Source organism: Rhincodon typus, chromosome 3 (assembly GCF_021869965.1).
Source record: "Rhincodon typus isolate 14 chromosome 3, sRhiTyp1.1, whole genome shotgun sequence".
NCBI lineage: Eukaryota > Metazoa > Chordata > Chondrichthyes > Orectolobiformes > Rhincodontidae > Rhincodon > Rhincodon typus.
Window position 1 is genome coordinate 71,740,543 of NC_063334.1, and position 22,116 is coordinate 71,762,658.

The following is a 22,116-nucleotide window of genomic DNA, read 5'->3' on the forward strand; positions in this document are numbered from 1 at the left end:
AAAATGTCAGCTTTCCCGCTCCTCTGATGCTGCCTGGCCTGCTGTGTTCATCCAGCTCTACACCTTGTTATCTCAGACTCCAGCATCGGCAGTTCCTACTATCTCTGAGAATATGATTGTTGATTGTTTTGGCAAGTTGATTCTGATTGGCTGGGATGTCGTGATAGAGTAAGCAATGAAGAACTGTCAGCTCCCCCAGCATCTGGGTATTTCAAAACAGGTGCAAAGTTTGAACATGTTCCTTTAACTTGCAGACGTTGGGTCCCAGTGTATGTAAGTCACTTCAAGAAAGCATAAATGGTTATGAGCTTTACTGATTATCTTAAATTGATCAATCTGGCATTGAAATCCATGCACAACATTGCTCAGTTGTTTGATAAACTGAAGGGTTACAATCTTAATCCAAAGATTTTCACCAGGGAATATCTCATTTTTGGGGAAAAAGACCTAACACGGGCTGTTGATTCCAAGACCAGATCGACAAATTTTTTTCAAACATTAAAGTAAAACCAACCCCAGCCAACAGAGACATTGATCACCTAATTGCTAGCTCCAAATTGGCTAGGGAGATAATGATATCCACCAGTTTGATACAATTAGATAGAGAGATGATAGAGCCCTCTGGAAGGCAGTTCACACATTGTACAATATTCAAGATCTGGAATACCCATTGTTCCACAGCTAGAAAAGGGGTGGGAAAACAATACACATTCAAGCTACACTTTCTGTCCAGATGACCAATCAAGGCAATTTTGATTGTTTTTGCTATCTCAGTAGAGCAGTCAGAAAATGATGTAAGTGGGGCATCCTCAGAAAGGAAGGGGTTAACAGTGGAACAAAAGAAGAAATGTGGAGGCAAACTCCTAGCTGTGTCTCTATACCAAAGGAAGCCACATATGCCAAAGAATCGGTACAGCCCCAAGGACGCTAACCAGAGAAGAGACTACAGGGTTAACGCTTCACCTGAAGCCTATAGAACCCTCAACCCAATGCTGTGTGCAGAGTTGCCCCACATCTCCTAACTAGAGATTTTTGGGATTTTAAGAGCTATTTTGTAATCAGTCATAAGAACATTTAGCGTTGGTTCTACCATACTGAGATTCACTGTATGTATTATACATAAACTCATTATTCAGTATCTGAAATCTGTGTCAATTGCATTATTCATCTTTTTTCAGTATGGTTCATTAAAGTCAGCCCTGACCTTTGACTGTGAATAAGTGAGTTCAGTCATAACCAGTAAAGCTGAATAACCATCACTTGATCGGAAACATCCTACAAAGCATAATAGCCCTTCAGAATGATAACAGCTTCCTATTAGTGGGAAATGCCTTTGGAGTTACCACCGTATATTTACAACATGAAATGGCTTGATAACCTGTTGATCAAACTTTCAGATACTTTGCCTTTCCTGGACAAACTGAAGTCACCAAGCACTTCTCAGATCTGAAAGTTAAATCCCAAAACAAAGTGTTTACTGTTCGATGTGATTCCATGTTTGGCCAACACTTGCTGATAATCCCGAGTGTGCTAATAGCCACACTCACAACCAATTTAAGATAATCAGTCAAATTGATAACATGGCTCATTTATGCTTGATCGAAGTAACGTACATTCATATACAGGGATCCATTCTGTGAAAGCAAAAGGAATGTGTTCCAAATTTGTCCCTTTCTTGAATTAACCTGGAGAGTCATAGCAATTTGTAGTTCCATGTTGTTTTCTCCATGGCAATGCCTCAGCCAATCTGAATTTACTTGCTGACTAATCGGCACTCTTTTCTCTTGTAAGATAATTTGTTGCATCGTTTGAACTTTGGCATTTTTGGCATTTATCCTGATGGGTGTGAGATGAAAAGCTTCAGTAACTTATCTCTCTGTTCAGCAATATTCAGAAACATTTTCAGTTAGCAATTTATATTGCCACGAGCATGCTATAATATAAGGCAGGAAGCACATTACCTTAAATACAAAAGAATGCAAGTCTACAGCAAAGCCACTGAAGGTTGAAATATCTATTTAGTTCTCAAGTATTTTGTTTACTTGCACAAATTACAAGAGGAATAATAGACCAGACCATATACGGAGCATCACACGAGAATTAGGTCATTTTGGCTCCACACTTCTAATTTAATAGGCTCTGCATTCATTATACAACTATTACATGACCTAAAACTCTTGCAATTTGTGTGTAAGCAGCTGGTTCACAATAAGCTGGTTGTTTTGCAGTTTTTAAAAAAAATGACATTTTTAACATTTTCTGCTGTTATATATAGCTTGCTGTTCCTAACATTCTTGTTTATTTTAAATTATCCCATATATGATATTCTCATTTTTATTTACAGAACATGGTAAGTATCATTACGTCTGTGGGAGCTTGATGTGGGTAAAATAGGTTGCCATGTTTACATTCAGTTGTTTGTGTTTTATTATTTCTGTGTTACTTTGTGTTATAAAAGCAAGATTCACTTTTGTTTAGGTACAGTCATGGTAGACTTACTTTTGTACAATTGCTGAGTATTTTGAAGTTAGACTTTCCCTGTAAGTAAATAGATATGATATGTTATTATTTGTGGCAGAAGTTACATTGTAAATTATGTTGTACAATGTGCTCCTTACACCAAAACTTTTAGTGTTGTCTTATTCAAACATTTGAACTTTTCTCACCAGAATGATCAATGTGAATATTCAGTAAATTATTGCACTTAATTTTGAAACATTCTCCTGACAGCAATAATGCATTTTGCAGATTTTAAACCAAACTGTCATGACCAAGTGCTCAGTAAACCATTTCTCAGTTTTATTCAAAACTACAATGCAACATAAGTCAAAATGAAATGTAGCATCGTGTGTTGCAGAAAAGATTATGTCAAAAACAGTTGGCACAAAGTTTTTCTGGTTCTCCTGTATGCCCAAGGCAGTTTTGTCAAGGACTCTCAAGTGAAGATAAATTTGCTTCAAGTAGATCAAGCTTTGAAGTCTCCAACAACACTCAAGCCAGCAGCGATATCTTTTCAGTTATTGGAGATGTAAACTGCTTTTGAACAATGTATGTGTACAGACTTGTGATATTATAAAAGAAAGGCTACTAATTTTATGCATTTATTTATGTGTTGTATAGTACTGAGATACTGTAAAACAAATTTAATAAGGCTCAGCTCCTAAAGTAGAATTGCTCAATGGGGGTATGATGGAAGAATTTGATGCTGAGATTGGTGCTTCTGACATTTTGGTGATTAATTTTAATTTTCTTACAGCAGGAATGATGGGAATTAGATGGCTCAGTTCCACTGTTAATTCTTCTATTACTGTTCCCAAAAGTCCATGCTGAATACTTTATATGATTTATCCTTTTCTGGAAAACAGCTCTTTGATAAAATAAATCATTGACAGTTGCGCAATACAGGATCAGCTTTTTGTAATGTGACACTTCTATGACTGGAAATTAGTTACAGTTTTATAATTTACATCCCATTACTGTCAAGCAGAAGTCTGGAGTGGTCTACACTGTATTAATGCTGTTGTGCCATTTGCACATAAACAATAATTTGCATCAGATAAGATTGGTTTTGACAATATTTCCTTGACTCTTTGATGGAGTGCTTAAGGATGAAGTGTTTTGTGGATATGTTTATTCAAAAGTACAGCCTTTATTGTAGATGAGGAAAGTAATGACATTCCTAGTTCGTACCAAGCAATTCTGTGGTTTTGTAGAAAGTGTGGAGCATAAAATTGGACTTGGGTCAATTTGCATCAGATGGCAAGATTTTAAAAATTTGACCCCCAACAAAACCCCATCCCCAAATGGCTCACTTCAGGCTTAACATAGGCAGAGCATCTACTTCCAGAAGGCAGCCTGACAATTTAAATGTTATAATTATTCTGGCAGCCTCTGATTTAACCTGCCTGCAGTTTAACTCTGGTCAGCTGCCCCAGGAATCATGGAGGAAACTGAGGACAACTTTGAACAGAAGGGAAACCCTTGCAAAGTACTGCTGGTTGGCCCAGAGAAGCCCTTATCCTCTGAGGTGGTAGAGGTCTAGGTTTGGAAGGTGCTGTCGAAGGAGCCTTAGTGATTTACTGCAGGGCGTCGTGCAAATGGTATGCATTGTGGCCACTGTATATAAGTGGTGAAGGGAGTAAATGATAAGGTGGTGGATCGCATACCAATCAAGCGGGCTACTTTGTCCTGGATGGTGTCAAGCTTCTCGAGTGTTGTTGGAGCTGCACCCATCCAGGCAACTGAGGATTATTCCATCACACTCCTGACTTTCTTGCCATGGATAGAAATGCATTGTTTTTACACTGAGAAACTAGTCATAATGCACAAAACATCACAGGTATCCTGCTCCATTAGTAAGAAACTAATCACATATAGCTTGAGGGGCATCACACTGTAAGTGTGGAGCAAGATGAGAAGGCATATCTCCATGAAGCACTATAGCCAGTATCATTGTACATCACAGCTAACCAATTCCCCACACAGGCGATTTATAACAGCCACACTAGAGAAGCATCATTGCTTCTTGTGGACAGAAGTATTGACATGTTCTATGCAATGTAAGTGGTCAATAAATGCTGGCCCAGCCAGAGATACCCATTTCCCACGAGTAAGTAAGAAAAATATATTCTGGGAATGAATGCTTGTTACAGCGAGCAAGGAGACAAATATAAACTGTCAGTTTTATTTTGCTTAGTAATGGAAACAATGAACTCATGACTGTAAACATTTTTTCTTTCTTTTCAAATATAGTTTTAAGGTTTTTGTTTGATGAGAAGTGTGGCTACAACAGTGATCACCTGATCTTAAACAAACAGAGAGACTCTGTGGAGAGTGTTGCTGGGCTTCCCATGTTACTCGGTGCAGAACGGATTGTGGTTGGAAGTTATATGTCTCTGGACTTCATCACTGGGGACACAGGAGTAACAAAAGGAAAATACTACTGGACCTTCCGAGTGGAGCTCGGCTCATATCTGGTTAAAGTAGGTGTGGTGTCCGACACAAAGCTGCAAGAGTGGTTTCACAGTCCACGAGATATCAACAGTCCCAGGTTTGTCCCTTGTCAACTATTCAATGTAGCTGCATGGTACTAACTGTACATCAATTTACAAGCTGTAAATGCTGGTTGCAAACATATCCTGGCAATGAGTTCATGGCCCTGGAGTGAAGGTCAAGTCGCTTATTCACTTTTTATTGCAATTTATAATGTTGGAAAACTTTTCCTGGAATATTACATAAAGAGAAAAATGAAACCATCTCCAATCAGCAGAAAGTGTTGCACTGTTCAAAACTGCTGCTAGTCAATTGTGTGAATGATGCTGACCCTTATCCCATTTATTTAGAATGATTACAAAACCAGTCACTGCTTAATAGGCAATAATAAATTCTTTAATGGAATTCTAGTCCATCATCAGACGTTGAGTTTTGATATGTTCTAGTGCAATGATGCAAGAAAGATTATTAAGTGAGTTTTTATTTTAAATAAGAATTTCTGGATACCATTGTGCACCATAGTAGCATGACATGTGAAATATTGCTTACATACATAAAGACAAATGCAGGAAAATAAGGAAAGTCAAGGTAAGAAAGTGAGGAACCTAGAGGGTGGTCAGTGTTAGTACTGTCCAAATGTGTCGTCACCTCAGAGGCAGGTTCTGAGGTGTCTGACAGGTTCCTTCCATGTCTTAAGATCACATCAGAACACAGGACCTAGGATGTGCACCATAAGACCAGAGGATGTAGGAGCAGAATTAGGTCATTCAGCCCATTGAGTATGCGTCACCAATCAATCATGCTGATATGTTTCTCAATCCAACTCTCCTGCCCTTTACCTGTAACCCTTGGTCCCCTTAGTAATCAAGAACCCACTTAGCTGTGTCTTAAATGCACCAAATTACTTGGCTTCCACAGCCCTCTGTGACAATGAGTTCCACAGATTCGCCACCCTCTGGCTGAAGAAATTCTTCCTTATCTCAGTTCTAAAGTTCTTCACTCTGATGCTGTGCCATCAGGTCCTAGTCTCTCCTACTAATGGAAACATCATCTCCACATCCACTCCATCCAGCCTCTCAGTATTCTGTAAGTTTCAGTGAGAACCTGCTCTCATCATTCTAAACTCCAGGACCCAGAGTCCTCAACTGATCCTCATACGACAAGTTTTTCATCCCTGAGATCATTCTTGGAAAGCTCCTCTAGACCCCCTCCAGTGCCAATGGAGTAAGATTTTGGCTGTTCAATTATGGCCAATCTGATTATGGCCTCAAATTGGCTTTTCTGTCTTAACAGTTGAATCCCTTGTCGATCAAAAATGTATTAAAATCAGCCACACATAAATTCAAGTTCAATAACCGAGCCTCCACTGTTTTCTGAAGAAGAGTTCCAAAAACTAACAATTCTTTTGACAGAAAAATAAGCCCTCTTCCCTGTCTTAAAAGGGACACTTCCTGGTTTTAAACCATGCCCCCAGTGCTAGATTCCCCTTCTGTCAAGTCCCCTCGGGATCTTACATGTTTCATTATGATCACCTCTGTGTCTTCTCAATTCCAATGGGTTAGGTCCAGTCTGATTGCCGTTTCTACATAACATAATTCCTTCATCCCAGGAATGAATCAAGTGAGCCTTCTCTGAACTGTTGCTAATATAAATATGTCCTTTTCCAAGTAAAGGGACTAAAATTCTATACAATACTCCAGATGTCATCCCACCAATGCCTGTATAGCTGCAGTAAAACTTCCCTACTTTTATATTCCATTGCCCTTGTTGTAAATGACAATGTTATATTTTTCATGCTAATCACTTGCTGTGCCAGTATACTGACCTTTTATGATTTGTGTGTCAAGACACCCAGGTCCGTCTGTACCATTGAGTTCTGCAACATCTCTCTGTTAAATAGTATAATGCTTTTCTATTCTTCTTAGAGAAGTTGGCAAATTCACATTTTCCTGCATTATTCTTCATCTGCCAAAATTTTGCCTACCCACTGAATTTATCTTTATCCTATTTGTAGACACTATACCTTCTTTGCCAAATTCCTATCCTATCTATTTTGGTTACAATAGCAAATTTAATCACCATTTAGTCAGACTCTTTATCCAAGTCATTGATACAGGCATGTAAATATTTGAGGCCTCAGCACTGATTCCTGTGGCACCAACTAGTTACAGCTTCCAACTTGTAAAAGACTCATTTATCCCTGTTCCCTACATCTTGTTAGCTCAACACCATGAGCTCTCATTTTGTATTGAAATCTTTGATAAGGCACCATATCAAAAACATTGTGAAAACCAAGTACCTTGCATCTACTAATTCCTCTTTATCCACCTTTCTTCTAATTTCACCAAAGACCTGCAATAAATTAGTCAAACACATCAATAACTTATGGTCCAGACCAATGCTAAATGAATCTGACAATTAGAATTGCTCACATTATTTACTAAATTAAACGGCCATTATTATTTAGAATTGCAGTGGAAATGGAGCATAAACGTAAAATCACTTAGCATCAATAATTCTAGTCTAGATTTGACCCAATTAAATATAAAGCTAATAAGAAAGTTATAACCAAAAGCTTAATCTAATAGTGTTAGTGAAGTATTTTTTAATGTTAGTCTTATGAAGGCTCACCTGAAAATTGCAGGATATAGTCTACATTCTAAAGTGTTATACAGGACCTGACAAATCTGTTAGAATACTTTGAGGAGCTAACAAGCAAGTTAGACAAAAGAGAGTCAGTGGATGCGATCTATTTGGGTTTCCAAAAGGCCATTGACAAGGTGCCACGCAGGAGGCTGCTAAGTAAGATAAGAGCCTGTGGTGTTACGGAAAGGGTGCTGACATGGATAGAGGATTAGCTGACTGGAAGCAGAAAGTGGGGACGAAGGGGATTTTTTTCAGGATGGCAGCCAGTGACTAGTGGAGTTCAGCAGGGATCAGTGTTGGGACCACAACTATTCATGTTATATATTAATTATCTGGATGAAGGAACTGAGGGCATTGTGGCTAAATTTGTAGATGATACAAAGATTGGTGGAGGGACAGATACTATTGAGGAGGTAGGGAGGCTGCAGAAGGACTTCAACATGCTAGGCGAGTGGGCAAAGAAATGGCAGATAGGATACAATGTGGGAAAGTGGGACATTATGCATTTTGTTAGGAAGAATGAAGGTATAGACTATTTTCTAAATGGGGAAAAGCTTCAGAAATATGAAACATGGGGGATTTGGTAGTCCTAGTTCAGGATTCTCTTAAAGTTAACATGCAGGTTCAGTTGCTAGTTAGGAAGGCAAATGCAATCTTGACATTCATTTCAAGAGGGCTAGAATACAAGAACAGAGATGTACTGAGACAGTTTTGGGCCTTGTATTTAAAACACGATGCACTGGCATTGGAGGGGATCCAGAGGAGATTTACAAGAATGATTCTGGGGATGAAGAGCTTGTCATATGAGGAATGGTTGAGGACTTTGGCTGTGTATTCATTGGAGTATAGAAGGATGAAGGGGGATCTGACTGAAACTTATAGAATACTGTGATGCCCGGATAGAGTGAGCATAGAGAAGATGTTTCCACTAGTCAGAGAGACTAGGACCCGAGGGCACAGTTTCAGAGTGAAGGGATAACTCTTTATAAGTGAGATGAGGAGGAATTTCTTCAGCCAGAGAGTGGTGAATCTGTGGAGCTCTTTGCCACATAGGGCTGTGGAGGCCAAGTCATTGAGTGTCTTTAAGACAGAGACGGATAGGTTCTTGATTGGTAAGAGGATCAAGGGTTACAGGGAGAAGGCAGGAGAATTGGTTTGAGAAACATATCAGTCATAATAGAATAGTGGAGGAGACTCAATGGGTCAACTGGCCTAATTCTGCTCCTATATCTTATGGTCATATAGCCTTTTGGGGTTGCACCTGAATTTTCCCAGCTGGCTGCTGGTTATACAGTCAAGAACCAGTAAGGTGCATTATCCCAAACTCTATTCTTACTATTAGCAAAGTGAGGGACATACTCCGCACATACCTGCATTTTCAATCTGTGTGAGATACTCTACAACTTCCTAAGCTGTTAATAGCTTAATAAGGACACTGTTAGATATTTTACGTAAAAACATCTGGCTATGATAACTACAGGACTGCAGTTTTTTGACATCCCATTGTTAACTTAAGGGGGACATTTGTTACTGCTCTAGCCAGGCCTCAATCAGACTTCACACTTTTTGTATTAACAACCTTAAGTGGACAACTATGCAGGTAGTTCTGCTATAACACGTGTTTCATTAATGTGAATTGGCTGTAACATGACTGATGAATAGTGAATGAAAAGTGGATGCCGTTTGGATAATACATACTTTCTGCTGTACAGGTACAGCAATTGCCCTATAACGTGATTTTCTATAGCGATTTTCTATAGCGTGAGGTCACACAAGAACACAACTATTGCATTATCGGAGAACTACCTGTACTAAACTATTAGCAACCAGAGTTAAATATTCTACCAACACCAGTTAATAGCCTCAGCAACTGTAATTCTTCAAAATCTATAAACAGGTTGGATAATCCAAACTTTTGCACTTCAATTGCAAGTTTGCTTTGTTAAACAATTTCTACTGGAGCTAATTGTATTTCTGTTTTTTATATACAATTAATATGGGTAAATGTTGACACTGACATCATTCTCAATACTCCTGTGAATCCTGCATTAAACAGAGCCGAATAGATGCAAGGTAATTGCAGGTGTGGTACAATAAGTAATAGAGATGAGCTGTTAGCTCGGAACTGCAGTTCTGTCTGTCATTCCCTTTGATTCTTCTAGCATGTGGTGAACATGAATATGCAATTCATTAAAGAAAGTATTGTAGTTAAGTAAATGCATGCAAAGCCTTCCAATTAATCTCCCAAAACCCTGCCTGGAGCAACTGCTGAAAAATGCGTCTTGCGTTTGTCGGAGCTATTTTGTCTTCAGTCAACTTACTTTTCTCCGACTGAAAGCTATCTTGTTTTGTTATAAAAACACAGCTGCAAGTGTCAGTAATGGATAGATATTATCGGTGTTTATTTTGTCTCTCTTTTCTAACATAATTGCTTGTTTTTCACAGGTACGATCAAGACAGTGGCCATGACAGCGGGAGTGAAGATATTGCTTTGGAACACTCCCAACCTTTCACTTTTGTTACCATAGGGATGAGGAGGCTTTTCATCCCGAAAGGTTCTGCCAGTTCATCCACAGAATCTTACAAACGCTCTCTATCCACTCCCAATCGAATTGGCATTTGCCTGGACTATGACAAAGGGAGAGCGAATTTCTACAATGCAGATACTATGCAGTGTTTGTATGAAAGAAGGGTGGAATGTTCTGGAACAATGTATCCTGCCTTTGGGCTAATGGGAGGTGGGGCAGTACATCTGGATGAATTAATTACAGTGAAAGAATCTACAAAACTTAATTTCTTTCTCGATTCTTGATTGCTGGGAAGCATTTTTCCCCATAGATTTAAAAACGTAAAAAATATGTTTGCTTCCCTGTTCATAGCACTTTATGGCATGCGTTGCTTGAAGAGCCTCTATAAATGGTTCCACTTGGTTCTCAGTAGAGTTTGTGCAATACACAGCCACTGATTAGACAATAGAAATTGGTAGTGATGTTTGTGGCTGTCAGAAATCTTTCTTTCATCCTCCTTCACCTCTGCTTCACTTTGTTTTCACACAAACTGGATTGTTTAAAACTAGCTGGAAATGCACCTTTTCAAAGAAGTAAGACTGTTGAGATGTGTTAATTATTTTGTTAAGATTTGCAGATGTGACCAACTGCATTTGGCTTATTTAAAGTTTTCAAAGTAAAATCGTAAACCCAACTGTTGTGAGTTGCCCTGTTTTTGACCGAATCGTGTTTTAGAATCCCAGGTTGCATCACTGCCAGGATGGAGTGAAATAAATTGATAATGTCAACAGTCAAAGCTGCTCAAATAAAAGCAAAATACCGTGGAAACTGAAGATCTGAACTAAAAGTGCTGGAGAAATTCAGCAGGTCTGGCAGCATCTGTGGAGAGAGAAACAAAGTTTTCAATCCAAAATGACACTTTAAAAACAAATCAAAATTATAAAATGCTCATTGCTAAAACATTGGTTGAAGAGGCCCTTTCAACAGTTTCTTTGAGTATCTTCACGATGCCATAATTCTCTAAAAATACTCCAGATACAGCCCTGAATATTTCTATCAATTTACTCAAGATTTATAAATGTATTTTGGAAGAATACATGTATGTTTTTTCTGAAATTATCTATCAAATTAATACACAAGACTTCAGAAAATCTTCCCCCACCATATCATGTGTGTACAGCACGCTAAATGACTGAACCTTTCAGATGCCAGTCAGTTGTATTGAGTCTGCTTAGATTAGACTAATCTCAGTTGTCTGGGAATATATAAAGCCTACCTGGTGTGTTACCATCTGCCATCTGCCATCTTCTTCTCAAGTTTCTCATTATATGATGTCCTTGAATATTAAATACAAGCTGCGTCAGTAATCTTTCCACCATAACAAACGTAGAAAGTGTAAAAACATGTTAAATCATTCATGGAAAATTTAGGAAGACTTTGCTCAACCACAGTGAAGCACTGAAAATTGTTAATGCACGTATTCTTTACAAGAGGAGGTGGATAACTGACTAAACGCGTTTTATAGGCTGGGGGCAGAAAAGCACTAATAAAGAAGTAAAAAAAACTAAATATCTCACAAAATTGCAACAATGATGGTCATTGGGCTAAGGTAACTCAATGCTATTTTACAGTTGGAAGTTCTTGGTCTGGAAATGTCTCTCATTTCCTGAAAGATGAAATCTGAAGGAAAGCTGGACCAGGATATACTGGAATGTTACTGTAGTCCCGGAGAAGCCAAGCTGACTGTGTCAAATTCAAATCTGTGTCGAAATGGTTTTGAATGCATCAGTGAAGGTAATGTTGGGAGCCAGTCTCTGTCTGAGACCTGGACTGGCTTGAACTGGTGTAACTCACACAATAACTAGCATCACTGAACTGAACACCTCAGCTGACTCCTTCAATAACTGTCTGTCCCAGCTTTCTTGAATATTTCTCCTACGTAACTCTCATCCAGACTATTTCCCTGACCCAACTATCTCCTTACCCCTACTTGACCTTACCCAACTGCCCTTTCACTTTAGCCACCCACCCAATAACCTACTCACTAAATTATATAATCATCTACTCTCTCTCCCTCTCTCTCTATCTCTTTCACTCACTCACTCACTCACTCATCCAGTTGCCCACTCATTAACTGACTGGGAACTTTAAAGCTTATCATAATAAGGCAGAGAAAGGGGTGCAGGGTCCTTGCTCTGTCTTCTTGTGCACTTGCCAGTCTTGCCCTGGAGATGCAGCATCGGCCAATTTCAGCTGTAGCTGGGATCTGAAATCCTGGCGACGAATTCACAATAAAGTCGGGCACAGAAAAGTTCCTAGGCAGTGCTAATACAGCTAGCTGCAGCACAGGCATCTGACTACAATGTGCAAAATTGCCCAGATATCTCTGTCCGCTAAAGCAGGGCACAAGAATATTGTCCCACTTACCTATTCTCAAATCCCAGCTGAATTCCAGCAGTGATTGGATTCTTGATTGGTAGGGAATCATGGATTATGGGGAAAGGGCAAGAAAGTGGACATGAGGAGTGTCAGATTAGTATTGATCCTATTGAATATTGGAGAAGCCTTGAGGGGCTGAATGGCCTATTCGTGCTCCTATTTCTTATGGTCTCATGGACTCTAGCATTTCAAGCAGAATTGCTTAGGCCTGTCTATGAATTGTTGCTTCTAGTGTTTACCAAGCAAGTCATCCAGTGGCTTCACCAAACTAAGACGTTCATTTTTACTTTATGTCTGGTGTATGCCTGGCATGCTTTCAATCAGTCTTCATTGATCCAGGGTTGATCTCTTAACTTCTTGGTTATAATAGTTAGGAAATGCTGGGCCATGAGACTGCAGATTATGTTGGAGCATTATTTTATTACTGCTGATGACCCACAGCAACCTAGACCTGAGTAGCTCAATCTGTTCGAAGTCTGTACCATTTAACGTGGTAATTGTGCCTTAAAACACGATTGAGCAACGCTATTGAAGATAGTGCTCAGTCTCCACAATGACTGTGTGGTGGTTTTTCCTACAGATACTGTCATAAACGAATGCATTTGCAGCAGGCAAATTAGTGAGATTGAGGCCAAGTACATTTTTCCTTCTTATTTGTTTCTTTGCCACCTGTCACAGATCTAGTCTAGCAGCTATGCCTTTTAGCTCTCAACCAGCTTGATCAGTAGTGTTGTTGCTGAGCCACTCTTGATGGTGGACATTGTCCCCCACCGAGAGTACATTCTGCACCCTTGCCACCTTCAGTTCTTCCTCTAAGTGGTGTTCAACTCAGAGGGACACTGATTCATTCGTGGAGGTGGAGGGGTGCGGAGGTGTGGGCGGTGAGCAGTATGTGGTAATCAGCAGGAGGTTTCTAGCCCATGTTTGAGCTGATGCCATGATGCCATCTGGGGTTAATGTTGAGGACTCCCAGGACAACTGCTTCCCGACTGTATACAACTGTGCCACCACCTCTGCTTGGTCTGCCCTGCTGCTGGGCGAGGCTTACCCAGGAACAAAAACAAAAGCTCAGCAGGTCTGGCAGCATCTGTGAAGAAAAAGAGTTCATGTTTCAGGTCCGGTGACCCTTCCTCAGAACTGAGGCTTACCCAGGGCTGGTGATGGTGGAACATTATGTGTAAGCCTTGATATCTGAGTATGGCGGGCTATTGCTTGACCAGTCTGTGAGGCAGCTCTTCCAATTTTGGCACTGGCCCCCAGATTTTGGTTAAGGAGACTTTGCACAGTCAGAATTTGCCGTTGACTTTTTTTGGTGCTTAGGTTGATGCCAGGTGGTCTGTCCAGTTTAATTCCTTTTCTGAGACTTACTAGTGGCACTACGTGTTAAATGCTTCATTTATTTAGATGTGTGCTTGTGATTGCTCTGCACCATTTTAGTAAAATATATTAAAGCACGAGTAAAAAAAGATTTCATCTACAATTTTAGCACAAGTAATTTTCATGAACTATTTATTTGGAGTTGAATTGACCCATCATTTTTAGAGATGGCATTGAGAAATTGGCAATAAATTGGTAGCTGAGTCAGACAAGTCCAGAGGAATGCAGGAAACTGTTCTCTGCCTCCTCTTTCTTTGCTTGACCTGGTAAGGCCATGACACCTTTAGCACAATGAATTGTTATATGTGCTCATGGAGGGAGCACTAACCTCTCTGGCTATTTTCTTCAACAGAACACAGAGAAAAGTGGGTTGATTAAGAAGAGCCAGCATGGATTTCTAAAGAGGAAATCATGTTAACTAGCTTGCTGGACTCTTTTTGAAGAGGCAACAGAAAGGCTCGATGTGGTATACATGGATTTCTGGAATGCGCTTGATACAATGGGACTCAACAGATTTGTGAGGAAAGTTAGGGGTCATGGTATAGAAGGGATAGTTGCAATGTACATACAAGATTGGCTGTGTGATAGGAGACAGAGAGTAATGGTAAATGGATATTTTTCAGGCTTGAGGAAGGTTTGTTGTAGAGCTCAGCTGGGGTCAGTATTGGAAACTTTATTTTTCCTGATAGATATAATGATTTGGATCTTTGTGTGCAGGGAACAATTTCAAAGTTTGCAGATGACATGAAATTTAGAAGAATTGTAAATTGTGAGGAGGATAGTGTGGAACTCCAAAAGGATGTAGATGAGTTGGTGGAGTGGGCAGATAGGTGGCAGATAAAGTTCAATGCAGAGAAATGTGAGGGGATGCATTTAGTTAGAAGAACATTGAAAGACAATATAAAATAATGAGTACAGTTCTAAAGGGGTGCTGGAACAGAGGCACCTGGGTGTAAATGTGCACAGATCATTGAAGGAAGCAAGACAGGTGGAGTGAGCAGTTAATAAAGCACAGCATCTTTAGCCAGAAGTGCTCAGTGGAAAGTCCATCTCAGTCTTCTTCAGAGGTCACCAGCATCACTGATACCCGTCTTCAGCCAATTCAATTCACTCCACATGAAGTCAAGAAATGGTTGGAGACACTGTATGCTGTAAAAGGATACAGGCCAAGACAACAGTCCAGCAATAGTACTGAAGACTTGTACTCCAGACCTTGCCACTTCCCTTGCCAAGCTATTCCAGTACAGTTACAACACTGGCATTTACCCAACAATGTGGAAAATTGACTAGGAACAGCCTGTACTCAAAGCAGGACAAATCCAACCCAACCAATTACCACCCCATCAGCCTACTCTCGATCATCAGTAAAGTGATAGAAGGTGTCATCAACAGCGCTATCAAGAAGCACCTGCTCAGCAATAACCTGCTCAGTGATGCCCAGTTTGGGTTCCGCCAGGGCCACTCAGCTCCTGACCTCAATATAGCTTTGGTTCAAACATGGACAAAAGAGCTGAATTCCAGAGGTGAGGTGAGAGTGACAGCCCTTAACATCGAGGTTGCATTTGACTGAGTGTGGCATCAAAGAACCCTAGCAACACTGGAATCAATGGGTGTCAGGGGCAAACTCTCCTGTGGTTGGAGTCATATCTGACACAAACGAAGATGGTCATAGTTGTTGGAGGTCAATCATCTCAGCTCCAGGAAATCTCTGCAGGAGTTCCTTAGGGTAATGTCCTAGGCCCAACCATTTTCAGCTGCTTCATCAATGACCTTCCCTTTATCATAAGGTTAGAAGTGGGGATGTTCGCTGATGATTGCACAATGTTTAACACCTTTCATGACTCCTCAGATACTGAAGCAGTCCATGTTCAAATGTAACAAGATCTGGACAATATCCAAGCTTTAGTTGACAAGTAGCAAGTAACATTCACACTACACAATGACCACCTTCAATAGAGACAAGCTAACCACCATCCCTTGACATTCAATGGTGTTACCATCACTGAATCCCCTCTCTATCAATATCCTTGGGGTTACCATTGACGGGAAACTCAACTGGGCTCACCACATAAATTCAGTGGCTACAACAGCAGGTCTGGGAATAGGAATACTGCGGTGAGTAATTCACATTCTGACTCTCCACAGCCTTTCCACCATCTACAAGGCACAAATCAGGAATGTGATGGAATACTCCCCACTTGCCTGGATAAGTGCAGCCCCAACAACACTCAAGAAACTTGACACCATCCAGGACAAAGCAGCCTGCTTGATTGGCGCTACATCCACAAACATCCACTTCCTCCACCACTGACGTTCAGTAGCACAGTGTGTACTACCTACAAGATGCGCTGCAGAAATTCATCAAAGACCCTCAGACAGCACCTTCCAAACCCAAAACTACTTCCATTTAGAAGGACAAGGGTAGTAGATAAATGGGAATGTCACCACATGCAAATTGCTCTCCGAGCCACTCACTATCCTGACTTGGAAATATTTCACTGTTCCTTCACTGTCACTGGATCAAAATCCTGGAATTCCTTCTGTAAGGGCATTGCCAGTCAACCCACAACATGTGGACTGCAGCGGTTCAAGAAGGCAGCTCACCACCACCTTCTCAAGGGCAACTAGGGACGGGCAATAAATGTTAGCCAGCCGGTGATGCCCATGTCCCATGCATGACTAAAAAAAAATAGGTTGAAGAAGGTGGGATTACTCTCCTTGGAGACAAGAAGGCTGAGAGGAGATTTTCTAGACGTTTTCAAATTCATTAGTAGTATTGACAGAGTAGATAGGGTGAAGTTGTTCCTGCATGTAACATGAAAGAGAATGAGAGGGCATTGATTTAAAGTGATGTGCAAGCGAAGCAAGATCGAAGAGAGAAAGAACTTTATTAAATAGTGGTTAGTTTGGCTAAGATATGCACTGACTGGAAGTGTGGTGGAGGCAGGTTTAATTGACGCAATCAAGAGGGCTTTGGATGATGATTTAGGTCAAAAAAGTATGTAAGGGTATGCAGAAAAAGCAGCAGATTTAACTAGTTAATGATATGGTCATTTGAAGAGCCAGTACAGACGTGATCGGCTGAGCAGTCTCCTCCGTACCATAGCAATTCTGTGAGTCTGAGAACATTGGCACGAGTTTTTCGAGGACTTCTTTATTCGGATCCAATCTGTACCTCTTTCTTTTGTCTTATTTGGGTGACAAATGCTTTGAGGATTCAAAGCTTTGCATCATTCAGTTGACCTTGAGACATTCCAGAAAGATTTGTGAGTCTTTTAAAAAACACACTGTGATGATGCCTGGTATTTAAAATCAACACTGGCACCTAAACACTATTCCCACTCTCAGTTATTTTGGTTTTCCTGTTACTTGGTTGCTTCTGGCAGATGAACTATATGAAATGCTCAGCAGCTGAAACAGAGGGGCTGTAGTAGATTGTGAGAAACAGAGTGGCTGAAACAGAGGGGCTGGAACAAAGTATAAGAGACAGAAGGGCTAAAACAGAGTGGCTGAAACAGAGGGTTTGAAACAGAGTACGAGAAACAGAGAGGCTGAAAAAGAGTTTGAAAAACAGAGTGCCTGAAACAGAGGGGCTGAAACAGAGAGGCTGAAAAAGAGTTTGAAAAACAGAGTGCCCGAAACAGAGGGGCTGAAACAGAGTGAGAGAAACAGTGCGAGAAACAGAGGGGCTGAAACAGAGGGGCTGGAACAAAGTGTAAGAAACAGAAGGGCTAAAACAGAGTGGCTGAAACAGAGGGTTTGAAACAGAGTACGAGAAACAGAGAGGCTGAAAAAGAGTTTGAAAAACAGAGTGCCCGAAACAGAGGGGCTGAAACAGAGTGCGAGAAACAGTGTGAGAAACAGAGGGGCTGAAACAAAGGGGCTGAAACAGAGGTGCTGATATAGATCCTCTGAAAAACAGGGGCTGAAACACTGGGGCTGAAACAAAGAGTGAGAAAAAGAGAGGCTGAATCAGAGTGCGAGAAACAGAGGTTCTGAAACAGAGGGGCTGAAACAGAACGTTTGAAACAGTGGGGCTGAAACAGTGTGCAAGAAAAAGAGGGGCTGAAACATAGGGGATGAAACAGAGGGGCAGAAATAGAGGGGATTAAACAGGGTGAGAGAACGGGTGCGAGAATCAGAGGCGCTGAAAAAGATGGGCGGGAACAGACGGCCTGAAACAGAGTGAGAGAAACAGTGCAAGAAACAGAGGGGCTGAAACAGAGGGGCTGAAAGAGAGGGTGAGAAACAGAGAGGCTTAAACAGTTTGCGAGAAACAGAGGGGCTGAAACATTGGGTTTGAAACAGAGGGATTGAAACTGTGTGCGAGAATCAGAGGGGCTGAAACAGAGGGGCTGAAACACTAGGCCTGAAACAGAGTGTGAGAAAAAGAGGGGCTGAAAAAGAGTGCGAGATACAGAGTGCAAGAAACAAAGGGGCTGAAATAGAGGGGCTGAAACACTGGGGCTAAAACAGAGGGCGAGAAAAAGAGCAGCTGCATCAGAGTGTGAGAAACAGAGGTGCTGAAACAGAGGGGATGAAACAGAGTGTGAGAAACACAGCGTGAGAAACAGAGTGGCTGAAACAGAGGTGCTGATACAGAGCATCTGAAACAGAGGGGCTGATACAGAGCGTCTGAAACAGAGGGGCTGAAACACCAGGGCTGAAACAGAGGGTGAGAAAAAGAGCAGCAGAATCAGAGTATGAGAAACAGAGGTGCTGAAACAAAGGGACTGAAACAGACGGTTTGAAACAGTGGGGCGGAAACAGTGTGCGAGAAACAGAGGGGCTGAAATAGAGGGGCTGAAACAGAGGGGCTGTATCAGAGTGTGAGAAACAAAGGAGTTGAAACAGAGTGCAAGAAACAGAGTTTGAGAAACAGAGGGGCTGAAACAGAGGGGTTGAAACAGAAGTGCTGAAACAGAGGGGCTGAAACATAGTGTGAGAAAAAGAAGGGCTGAAACAGAGGGGCTGAAACATTGGGTTTGAAACAGAGGGATTGAAACTGTGTGCGAGAATCAGAGGGGCTGAAACAGAGGGGCTGAAACAGATGGTTTGAAACAGAGGGACTGAAAAAGTGTGCGGGAAACAGAGGGGCAGAAACAGAGGGCCGGAAACAGAGTGCGAGAAACAGGGGGCTTGAAACAGAGGGGCTGATTCAGAGGAGCTGAAATACAGGGGTTGAAACAGTCTGTGAGAAACAGTGAGAGAAGCAGAGGGGCTGAAACAGATGGGCGGAAACAGAGGGCCTAAAACAGAGGGTTGAAACAAATGCGAGAAACAGAATGGCTGAAACAGAGGGACTGATAAAGATGGTTTGAAACAGAGGGGCTGAAACAGTGTGCGAGAAACAGACGTGCTGAAAAAGACTGCTGGAAACAGAGTGCCTGAAACAGAGGGGCTGAAACAGAGGGGCTGAAACAGAGTGCGAGAAACAGTGCGAGAAACAGAAGGGCTGAAACAGAGGGGCGGAAACAGAGGGGCTGAAACAGAGAGTGAGAAACAGTGCGAGAAACAGAAAGGCTGAAACAGAGGGCCTGAAACAGAGGGGCTGAAACAGACTGTGAGAAACAGTGCGAGAAACAGAAGGGCAGAAACAGAGGGGTGGAAACATAGGGGCTGAAACAGAGTGCGAGAAACAGTTTGTGAAACAGAGTGGGAGAAACAGAGGATCTGTAACAGACGTGCTGAAGCAGAGTGCGAGAAACAGAGGGGCTGAAACAGAGTGCGAGAAACAGTGCTAGAAACAGAGGGTCTGAAACGAACAGGTGGAAAGAGACGGGCTGAAACAGTGCAAGAAACAGTTGGCGAAACAGAGGAGCTGAAACCGAGGGTCTGAAATAGAGGGGCTGAAAGAGAAGGTGAGAAACAGTGCGAGAAACAGAGGGACTGAAACAGAGGGGCTGAAACAGAGTGCGAGAAACATTTCGAGAAACACAGGGGCTGAAACTGAGGCACTGAAACAGATTGGCTATATCCACGTGCGAGATAGAGAGGGGTTCAAACAGAGTGCAAGAAACAGAGTGTGAGAAACAGAGGGGCTGAAACAGAGGAGCTGAAACAGAGGGGCTGAAACAGAGTGCGAGAAACAGAGGAGCTGTAAAGGACATGCTGAAGCAGAGTGCAAGGAACAGAGGGCTTGAAACAGAGGGGCTGATTCAGAAGAGCTGAAATACAGGAGGTGAAACAGACTGTGAGAAACAGTGTGAGAAACAGAGGGGCTGAAACAGATGGGCCGAAAGAGAGGGCCTAAAACAGAGGGGCTGAAACAAAGTTCAAGAAACAGAATGGCTGAAACAGAGGGACCAAAAAAGAGGATTTGAAACAGAGGGGCTGAAACAGTGTGTGAGAAACAGAGGTGCTGTAAAATACTGTTAGAAACAGAGTGCCTGAAACAGAGGGTCTGAAACAGAGAGGTTGAAACAGAATGTGGGAAACATTGCAAGAAACAGAAGGGCTGAAACAGAGGGTCTGAAACAGAGTGCGATAAAGAGAGTGTGAGAAACAGAGATGCTGAAATAGAGGGGCTGAAACAGAGAGTCTGAAACAGAGTGTGAGAAACACCGTGCAACAAACAGAGGGGCTGAAACGGAGGTGCTGAAACAGAGCACCTGAAACAGCAGGGCTGAAACAGTGTGCGAGAAACAGATGGGCTGAAACAGAGGACCTGAAACAGAGTGCGACAAACAGGTGCTGAAAAAGAGTACGAGAAACAGAGTGCCTGAAACAGAGGGGATGAAAGAGAGTGTCTGTAACAGAGTGCAAGAAACAGTGCAAGAAATAGAGGGGCTGATAAAGAGTGCGAGAAACAGAGGGGTTGAAACAGAGTGCGAGAAACAGTGTGCGAGAAACAGTGCAAGAAACAGAGGGGCTGAAATAGATGGGCGGAAACAGATGGGCTGAAACAGAGTGCAAGAAACAGTGCGAGAAACAGATGGTCTGAAACAGAGTGCGAGAAACATAGGCGCTGAAACAGAGGAGCTGAAAGAGAGGGCTGAAACAGATTGCGAGAAACACAGGGACTGAAAAAGAATGTGAGAAACAGAGTGCTGAAACAGAGGGGATGAAACAGAGGGGCTGTATCCGAGTGTGAGAAACAGAGAGGTTGAAACAGAGTGCGAAAAACAGAGTGCGAGAAACAAAGGGGCTGACACAGCGTGGGAGAATCAGAGGATCTGTAACAGAATAGGTGGAACAGAGTGCAAGACACAGAGGGACTGAAATAGACGAGCTGAAACAGACGGCCTGTAGCAGAGTGCGAGAAACAAAGGGGCTGAAACAGAGTGCGAGAAACACAGTGCCAGAAACAGAGAGGCTGAAACAGAGTTGCTGACACACAGCCTCTCAAACAGAGGAGCTGAAACACTGGGGCTGAAATAGGGATCGAGAAAAAGAGCGGCTGAATCAGAGTGTGAGAAATAGATGGGCTGAAAGGGAGTGCGAGAAACAGAGGGGCTGAAACAGACGGATTGAAACAGAAGGGCTGAATCAGTGTGCGAGAAATAGTGGGGCTGAAACAGAGGGGCTGAAACAGAGGGGCTGAAACAGAAGGGCTGAAATAAGGGGCCTGAAACAGAGTGCGAGAAACATTGCGAGAAACAGAGTGGCTGAAACAGAGTGCGTGAAACAGAGGGGATGAATCACAGGGACTGAGACAGATTGCAAGAAAAAGAGGGGCTGAGACAGAGTGCAAGAAAAAGAGGGTCTGAAATAGAGTGCGAGAAAGGGTGGTTCTGAAAAAGTGTGTGCGAAACAGACAGCCTGAAACAGTGGGGCTGAATCGGAGGGGCTGTACAAGTGTGTAGGAATTAGAGTGCGATAAAAAACATGGACTGGAACAGAGGGAGTGAAAAAGAGGTGCTGAAACTGAGTGCGAGAAACACAGTGCGAGAAACAGAGGGGCTGAAACATCGGGGCTGAAACAGAGTGCGAGAAAAAGTGTGGCTGGAAAGCAGTGCGAGAAGCAGACAGGCTGAAAGAGAGTGCAAGAAACAGAGGGGCTGAAACAGAGGACCTGGAACAGAGGGGCTGAAACAAACAGTGAGAAACACAGGGGCTGAAACAGTGGGAATGAAACAGAGTGCCTGAAACAGAGTGTGAGAAACAGGGGGCTTGAAACGGAGGGGCTGATTCAGAGGGGCTGAAATAGAGGTGC

General features: G+C 42.1%; 1 protein-coding gene across 1 annotated transcript in view; it reads left to right on the forward strand.

Annotated features, from left to right (window-relative positions):
• The window catches only part of trim36 (tripartite motif containing 36), a 108,767-nt gene extending 98,016 nt beyond the window's left edge, over positions 1–10,751 (forward strand). Inside the window, exons 9-10 of the mRNA XM_048594919.1 lie at positions 4,753–5,050; positions 10,084–10,751. Of these exons, the coding sequence (XP_048450876.1) occupies positions 4,753–5,050; positions 10,084–10,450 (665 nt within the window). The 3' untranslated portion in view covers positions 10,451–10,751. The remainder of the gene's footprint in view (positions 1–4,752; positions 5,051–10,083) is intronic.
• The last annotated feature ends 11,365 nt before the right edge of the window (positions 10,752–22,116 follow it).